General features: G+C 29.2%; 1 protein-coding gene across 2 annotated transcripts in view; it reads left to right on the top strand.

Annotated features, from left to right (window-relative positions):
- Positions 1–596: 596 nt before the first annotated feature.
- Positions 597–9,914, top strand: part of LOC132728598 (universal stress protein in QAH/OAS sulfhydrylase 3'region-like) — a 153,839-nt gene continuing 144,521 nt past the window's right edge. The window contains exons 1-2 of one of the 2 annotated variants that reach the window (XM_060714269.1): positions 597–710; positions 2,199–2,318. In XM_060714269.1, the coding sequence (XP_060570252.1) occupies positions 2,234–2,318 (85 nt within the window). In that variant the 5' untranslated portion in view covers positions 597–710; positions 2,199–2,233. Of the gene's footprint in view, positions 711–2,010; positions 2,319–9,914 lie in introns of those variants that run through there. The other variant, XM_060714268.1, reaches the window with a different exon arrangement.

Raw genomic sequence — 9,914 nt, 5'->3', positions numbered from 1 at the left:
AAGCATAGTTTATCAAGATATTACCGAATTAAAATATAATGTAAATTAAGGGAGAATATAAGAAAATTGTTTTCAATAAAGTCTTTATAGAAGCTAAATTTTTCAGTAAGAAATGAATGCATATATTTTAATGATTACTTATAATGCGAATAAACATTTGCAGTAAATATTTTTAACATATTTTTGTATGTTTGGAAATTGTTTTAGAAGAATAGTTATATACATATATAAAATTTCTCTTAAGTGTTGTTGCATTCTTAATTACAACAAACTCGTCGTAATGGTTATATTTTATATGAGTTAACATAAAACTTTAAAAGAAATAACGTTTATATGTACCTCATTTAATATATATTACTGCGTTACCTCATTTTGCAAACGTATTGGGTCTATTTGATTTGAGTTAAATTAAAATGAACAGTAACAATCCGCTGGAGTTAAAGATTTAATAGTTTAGAAACATTTCACTATAAAGTGATTGTTCAATCTACTTTAAACGAACATTTACCAGTAATCATGTAATCTAATATTCCATTCCCTAGACATTTTTGAGGAGAAACTATTAATATTCACGAAAGCTTCAAAGGGTATGTATGATAACATGTGATCATTTTCACAATTACGTGCAAATTGTCAGGTTGTCAAATGAAACATATACATAGAGCGGTGAAGGTGAATTTATAACGGAAAGGATTCTGAAGGTTACATTTGTGAGTAAATATTTTTGTTATTATCATGTTATTAATATAATGATTAATTTGGAGATTGTTTAGAATACATGTTTATAAAAAGCGGTTACCTGCAAAATAGATATGAATTTATACCTGGCTTAAAGTTATGTTACACTTAAAGTTATTAACATAAATTTATTGATAAAGTTTGTATTAAAACTCTGGATACATCAAAAGTGGTGGTGGGATTTGATATTTATGAATGTGTTAAGCGCGTATGCGTTAGAGTATTTTTAAGGATATTTAAAAGATTTTTATGTTTGTGGGTCAAGAAATAATACAAATTGCATGGGTTATTTATTGCGATAGGCTAGAAGTATATCATTGTGTAAACTGTTATAATATCGCAAAAAGAAACCATTTCATTTAACTTATTAGAATATATGCCCTTATTATAAGGAAATCAAATAATTGATTTACATGCTAGTGTGGTAGGACAAAGTCGAGGGTTATATGTAGTTTATACGCATTTAATCAAATACCAAGGTCATTGTAAAAGGGAAGTATAAATATTTTCTGATAAAAATGTTAACAAGTAATCGTAGGTATGATGTTTTTTGATACTGGGATACTATTTATTTTTGTTTACCTCTATCATGAATGCATCATTATCAATAAACTTATGATTATTCTTCTGTTTATTTCCCGGACTATTTGTCACATGGAGAAAGTGTTTATATATAACATAGATGCTGATGTAGATATATGAATTTGTATGAAACTGTATCCAGTCTGCATTTGTCTTACTTTCGTCTTCATTCAGAAATATTTGATTAACGAGTATCATTTTATGGCGAATTATATATGGATGGACAAGGTTTGGATATCCATTAGACAATATTAAATGTCTAGGAAATTAATCATTAGTGGAACATTCTCCCAGCTTTCACCAAATGAAATCACGTATGTTATCGATTTTTTCACTTCTCGTCGCCTATTTTGTAGACTTTTTTTTCTTACTGGAAATCAAGTTTAAGTTAACAAATGAAGAAGTTTTCCCTAAAGTAAGAAAACAAAGCACCAGAAAGCTCTGCTTGAAACAGATCGATAGTTTTGGTAAGGCTGTTCAGGTAACGATTCTTCACTCGGCTGTTTCTAAAAATAGAAAAGAAATGTTTCAGTAACAAGTGATGAATACATTACTGTTATTCTGGTAACTGTGAATTCTGCATTATATTTTTTATTATCTGATAAGTCATCGATTCCAGGCGTAAATCGCGTAAACGTGGCGCTTTGAGTAAGAGAATCTTCAATAATGAGTTTGAAAACATAACGCGCGCGTGCCGAGATATATCGTTACCAAGGAGCTGTCTCTCCTCACTGAACGCTATTTTCCTATCTCTAATATTATTCAGATATTGTATCTCCTGGCGTTATTGAAATTGAATATTTTCATAGGTGCTTCTTATTGTTCAGGGAATAATACAATAACTCTCCTTTGAATAGATACATCTTTCTATTTCACAGATAATTTGGATTTTTAAGTCAACTGTGTGTAAAGGATGGCGGAGAATAATTGTGAGGATTCGGAAAGGACAGTTGTGCTGTGCGTCGACAATAGCCCGCAGGCAGAATGGGCTTTCAACTGTAAGTAATTCAAACAATATATGTCTAACACAATTATATAATTGTATTGTAGCATGTTAATTTTATTAACGTATATTTATTGAATATTGGCAATAAATAAAATAAGTTAAGAAACATCCAAACTGTATAAGTAATTATACCAGATATGATGTTCTAACATTATTTAAAATGTATGTAATTGATATGTTACATCTGTTTAACTTGTATTAAAATAAATTACAAAACCTCTTGTTGAAATATATATATATATACCCAAGTAAATAGTTATAAGCGTAAAAATATGTGACATCATTTTATATAAAAAAAACTTGTTATATAATCAATATCAACAAGTTTGTTCTGATATTTATTTAAATTTTAATCACGATTAATGGCACTTGTGTAAAACAAAATATTCATATTGTTGTGTCGTTATATGTTGTTATGTTTTAATTCTTAAAAACATATTATTTTGTCAAAATAAAATATGATATGGTTTGATATTAGATTCATATACAATATAATTACCAAGAACTAATAGCTGTCTCGTGCAAAGATTCCAGTAAATGATTTCATTAACTGAAAACTTCTTTTGTATGCGATAAAGATCATTGATATAAACATCATAATTCTTATAAAATTGGAAAACTTGTCTTTTCCTTGCAAAGAATATATTCAATGTTGCCTGAATGGTTGTGAATATCATACTTTTCTTGTATGTGTTTTGTGATCAGTGTGTCTAAGTATGGAACACAAGAAACATATCTCTAATAATTACATATGTAGAGTTAAAGGTAATCTTAATATAAATAAGTATGTAAAACGAAAGAAGTATCTTCTAATAAACAAGAATGGCAAGAATATAGTCTAATTAACCTAGGAACGGATGCTAAGTAGAACTAAATCAATCACTGTATTATTGTCTCTATTGATATTAATTAAATTAATGTTTTTCATTTGTAAGACAGGTGTGTTAAATGAACCAATATGTTGTTTCTAGAAGCCAATATGCTTAAGGCGTATACATTTCCGAAATTATAGAATATAACTGTTGGAATGTTGTAGTGTTGTTATTTTAAAATGGCATGAACACTCATTTACTGTATATTACATTAAAATATTCATGTAAGATAACGAGAATATTGTTTATGAATGTAGGCAATCTTGTACAATCTTCTGAAGTAAGTTTACATCACATTTGTACAATGACGAATGTTTATACAATGGTGTTTCTCATTCAGTATAATCCGCCACCGATGATAATGCAGTGGTTTTGGCTTTAACCAACTATTGTATTTCTATTTGTAGTATTTTCGTATCATTTTTTGCAAGAAATTTGCGTGTTAGATAGAATTATTTGAAAATATGTTTCTTTTTTATCCTTATATAAAATAATCCAAATTGTTTCAGAATTCAAACTACAGATGAACTATATCGAATATAATTTCCTATTGCTTTCGCTCTACATAATTATAAATCGTCTTATGCGGGCATGAGGGAAACAATCAAATATAAATTCATGCAATTCTTTTAGGCAAATTGCCTATATATCAAATTAGTAATAGTTCCCATACAATGTCAAAAAGTTGATTATATGGCAATCAAAAATCATTGTTACATACGCATGCTATCATACATATTGATTGTTTTGTTTATCTGTCTAGAGAATGTATTGTTTCGTATGTCTTATCAATACCTCTCCCTCACACGCGAGGAAAAATAGTTCAGTTTCAAGAGGAAAATTTGTTTGTAATAAAGATTGTCTGATTTAAGTCAGGGGGCATGAATTATCTCGATTAAAGACAAACTTATTGCGAATCACCGCATGCAATCCGGTAAAGTTTATTTCTTATACGATAGAAACGAAACATAAAGCTCTATAATTGTTAATGTTGTATCTTTACCTAAAAACATGTCAACAAAGCAGAGATCTGTCAGACAAAAACATGAGCTAAAACGAACGAAATCGAAATGATGATGTTCAAAATGCCTGAAGTTAACTGACAATATGATTGTTTTAAAGATGTCTTACATTATTTTACAAAATAGTATTAAAATCACCATTGATGTCAATTTATTTGTAACTGAGAAATGCCCTGGTTTACCTAAAGTATATATAAATATATTAATGTTTTCTCAAAGTCTTACTGATATTGATATTTTCCTTTTAGGAAGAATTCTCCATTTTATCATGCAATGTATAAGTTACATAATCTGAAACCCATCGAACCAAAACAAATTTTCGAAACAAATGATTATTGTAATTGATTTTTCGATGCTATAAAAAAGATTTACTGAGTGACATTTCACACATTTGCATATGCGCATTACATGCAATGTTAATTGTAATTAACGCTTTCTGGTAGCGATCAGTAAGTTGATTAATGTTGACACAAAACAGATTATCAAGAATTGAAACAGGATGACATGACCATTTAAATGATAGCAATCAAATCGATAAATGTACAAAACCAGACTTATTTCTATTTTAAAAACATATCTAAATTCCTTAGATATCTGATAAAGTTCCTAGCATTTTTGTAAAAAAAATTCCAAAGAAATTTGTTAATTATGATAAACATTGAAACTACCTGGCTATTTTTATTTTGTTTTCGACCCATACCCAGAACAAAAAAGCCTCATTTAAATGTAATTAAGCCCAAAGGGAACCCAAAGGTGTTAAATAAAAATTAAATCTTTTTAAGAAGTCAGCATTGATAAAAAAGGGTTAAAATTTTTTAAATGAAAAAATCTTCAGGGCGGTGGGAATTTTATTTATTCATTTTTTTATAATGATGAAAAATTAAAAGTACCCCTCCATTCCTAAATGGAGGGCAAATTAAAATAATTTATATTTTGAAAAACGCGGGAAATAACATTTGAAACCTTCGTACAAGTTTGCCCTTTTTTAAGAATTTGGTTAACTTCTTTTTGTTTTTTGCTTCAAACGAAAACCCATTAGGAAATTTTTCTTGTTGTTGATTTTTTTCATTTATAAAAATATTAATTTTTGAAAAAAATTTTGCCTTAATTCAGTTCAAGTAATTCAAATGAAGTTAATTGCAAAACCAAGCAAATACACCATTCATCGTAGCGGATGTTACCAAAATTATTATAAACACGCAATAGTTTCACCCTTCATTTTGAAACCAAAAAAGAAAATTGGAAAAAGAGTAAACAATTTATTTTGTTTTAATTTTTGCATTTCCATTGCAAGCCCGGGAAAAAACAATTATTGACAGGTAAAAGTTTTTAAAAAATTTAACCAAAAAGGTACAAAGCTGTTCATTTTCAAAAAGTGTTAATATTAAAATTAAAAGAAATTTTAGAAATTTAAAAGTTTTTTAAACAAGTCGCTTAATACCCTGCCATAAAAATTAACTTATTTATTATCAGTCGAATATATGCTGTACGTGTCAGTAATGCTCGTAACCATTCTTCTGAAATATTATTTTAGCTGTACGAGTGCAAAGAAAACCAAATTTCATTTTAAAGCAATGTTATGCTGATACTTTCGTAAATTCTTAAACAGACAGTAGACATGTATATATCTATCGTAAAATCTTACGAGTGTTTCTAAGAAAAATTGAAATAAATGGCGAAAAACCTCCTTACCATGCGTTAAGATACTTTATAAACAACCAAGGGTCTTCATAATAGCAGAAACTTCTAGAGTCTCAAAACAGAAGAAACACATATCGTTTGATTACATATTTTGTTTAGTGTTTGAACGGGTTGACATATTATGTTGTATTTCTTTGAGTTCAAAGTAGATTCTCTTGTTGTTTTGCCTTATCTGTAATCAGCTTATATTTTATGAGCAATATAAATGTCAAATGGAAATCCTAGCAGATTTATGGTCTTACCTCATGGATCAGAGATAGAATTTTTTATTTGTGAAGGTTCTAGTATAAGTAAGTAAATGAAACAAATGACTTATCGGTAATATCAATATTCATTGTGTATGTTCTAATTTAATTGACTGAACACACAACTAGAATATATATCACACTGGTTATGTTCCATGGCAAAAGAAAACACAACAACAACAAAAAACGAATAGTTTTTCATCACTATATGTTAAAGTATATTAAAAATTATTGGCATGACTATGTCAGAGTGATCAATAAACGAGAACAACAATGACTAAATGGAGGTCCAGTCCAGCGATGGATTTGATAGAAGTATGTTAGCACATATATTTCTCGTTAATAGAACGTACAGAACACCGTCTATATAAATAAATGAAACAAAAACTATTATTTTCAAATTATTTCATATTTCATTTCATGTACAAAGGCTAAGAATCATTTAGCCTGCTGTTAGCGATGCTTTGCCCTTTTTAGGCACATTGGACGTTAGAATATAGGATAAATACTGACCTTCTTGTCTTTCTGAAGAGCCTGAAAAGTAGAAAATGAGTTATTTATTGTGAAATGCTTTTAAGATTAACGAAGGCTAAAACAACTTGAAGATGTTGATGCTAGTAGGACTATATATGTATACAGGGTAATGTAAAAATACTTTATCAAAAATACTTTATTTTTATGGTTTATTTTTGTTAACAGAATGCTCAATATTAAAAAAATCTAAATAAAATCAATTTTCATCCTTACTCATAGATAAGTTTTGCATGCTCAGCTAACCGAACATTTTACTTTTGAAACACTGAACGTTTTTACAAGAGCTTCTGGCATGAAATTATAGTAATCAAAGAAAGGCAATCATGTGGTATATACGTGCATTCGAGATGAAATTTTATGATATAATACAGTGGCTTAATTTGATAGTGTGTTCTGATTGAAAGACTAACACGATACTTATAAACACATTGACCGTAACTATACCACAAGAGACTATCTATTTTATTTTAAATGTTAATGGATGAATTAACGAATCTTTTCTGATAATTTTATCACCTTTATAAGAAAGAAATGAAAATCAAGATGTAGAAGAATAGTTTTAATGCGCATCCCTACTTTCTGTTGTGGAAAACAAGTCAATATTTATTTATATGGTTCATTAAGATAATAGCCTTATAAATGATATTCTATAGGGGATGGGTTATTTACTTGGAGTGCTGTATATCGGTATAATGAAAGGTTTCCTATAGATAATCCATATGATTGCATTGATTCATAGTAACAACTGTGAGATATTTGTTTTGACTTTGTCTGACAAGGTTACATTAAAATCATGATTCTTAAACACCTGTAATGATCGAATATATTTTATGAACTTGAGAGCATAATAACTGTGTTGTTATTTACTAAACCGTCTGGAAAATGATGCATACAATGCTCTAAATGTTCATGTGGCATTACACATGTCGGGATAATGAGCCTGTAAAAACAATGGTTCTTTTGTCTTTCATGATGATAGCTATCACATGTAGCATTTTTCGATTCCTGTAGTTAAGTGTTGTCTGTAAGTTCGGTGCCTGTCTGGTTTTTGTATCGGTGGTTCGGTGTTGCCGGATATTGTTAGGGGCTGGTTATTTGCATGCCGCCTTTCCCTATTTGATATTTGTTCTCATATTTAAGTACACAGTTATTCAGTAAATAATTCTATGTTACGTTGTAAGTTGTTTAAAAACAATGATATAATATCATGTTGTATCACAATTACGCACGCCTTTATCTTTGGTACAGACCGTAGCAATGGGATTTATAATAAATTAAACAAGGCAACGTGAATACTACCTATACGTTATCTGTACATCTTTTCTGGTGTACAGGAATTCTTATACACTGATTTTCCCATACAATCAATGCGTACGATAAGTAAAGTACATGCTTAATTTCTACATGGTTGAATATTGTAATATCAAAATTTCAATTACGGGTGTATTTATCGTTAAGGTAATACAATATCAATTGCTCGTGTGTATCTAATTGTGTATTTTTTATTTCAATTCTGATAATGTATTGTAAAATATTCAAACGGCCACATAAGAGAGTTTAAACGCACTGGTGCCAAAAAGCTGTACTTTTATTTAAACCAATTTCTTTGAATTGAATCACTATGAAAATGAAAAGAAAGTAATATATTATGTCAGGTTGAAGGTTAATGCATACATATCGCTGGGTCGCTCTAAGAGCAATTATTTTCTTAATATCGTCATTTGAATATTCTGCTTCAGCCGGCGTAAGGAATGCACGGGTGGTATATTTCATGTACTCATGCTGTATAATATTAATCTCATTTATACCTAGCCTGCATAAGTTAGTTTTACCGTCCTATGAAACCTTTAAAGTTCCTTTTCAAATGTTAACCATATGCGTAAATAACAAATGTTGCAAATTATGTCAAAATATTCTATTAAAGCGGTGCAGAACTTAATCACCGCTCTTTTAAATCAAACGTGTCTTCCAAGTTTACAATTATAGAATCTGTAAAAATAACATTTTATTTCCAGCTATTTAATGGTATGCGTCAATCGATTCATTAAGTGAAAGTTCATGCTTGCAATGCACCTAAAATGTAATACCCATTGCTGTGAAAACATCCCACAAGCTCAAGTTAATGATCAGAAATAGATAAATGCTGGCATCAATAGATAATCACGATATTTTACTTTGACATCAAACCGTACACATAATTGCTGGCATAGAAAGTGATTACTCTGTAATATTTTAGATATATTTGCATCTCGTTAAACTACTTTAATTTATGAAACAATGTCTGTAGATCAGTTATTTACATAAACTGATGCTATTTTAATGTATGCAGTTGTCAAATTAATAACTTGCATGACACTTCTTTCATTGCCTATTTTTCAAAAATTTACACCGGCATTGCATAGACAGTTATGATATATGTATAATGCAATTCTGCACCAAATATTCAAAGCAGAAAAAACGCCTTTCCTTTCTGAAAATATCCCTTTTCTATACAGTTCGTCCTTTTTCGGTCATTATGATAGTAATTTCATGTAATAGAAGCCGTGCAAGGTAAAGCACTATTCGCTTGAAATTTAGTTTATATCTGTACAGGTAATTTACCCCAACACGACGGATGATTTATCGTAAATCAATAGCTACTGTGTTTAATGTACTGTTTAATGACGTCTTTTATCACTTTAACATGACGATATACAATTTGACACAGACCTAAAATGACTGTAATCCAATTAAAATGATATTTTCTTACAGGCTTTAAAGCTACAAATTTATATGTATACAGAAGTTGACAACTTTATACGAATGAATGACGCAATGAAACACAGTCTTCATTTGTCGTTTACCTTCACGGTGGCATACACCAAGCTCAAAGAAGTTTCAAGAAAAAATCCGTATCTAAAGTTAATTTTTCGTGCAGATTATAAATTCATGTGTTAATATCTATGCTAGTCTAAGTTTTCAATAAAACAACTTGTTGAAGTACTTTTTACTTAAAAACAGGCAAATAAATTATAATTTTGGCTTCGTTACTATTATTCACGATGAAGATAATAAGTGCCTAAAGGTAAACATGTATATATTATTTGATTTATTACTTCTACTTTTACTTTAAATAGTAAATATTGATTTTTTTGGTTTTGAACTACAGTATAATTTATGTTTTATATAATTCCGCCATCAATCCGTCCAGAACAACAAATTCTAAATTAAAAGA

This window comes from Ruditapes philippinarum, unplaced genomic scaffold (genome assembly GCF_026571515.1).
Source record: "Ruditapes philippinarum isolate M1 unplaced genomic scaffold, ASM2657151v2 ctg953_1_1_1_1, whole genome shotgun sequence".
Taxonomy (NCBI): domain Eukaryota; kingdom Metazoa; phylum Mollusca; class Bivalvia; order Venerida; family Veneridae; genus Ruditapes; species Ruditapes philippinarum.
Note: the sequence above shows the minus strand (reverse complement) of the source record. Positions and strands in the feature narration are given on the sequence as shown.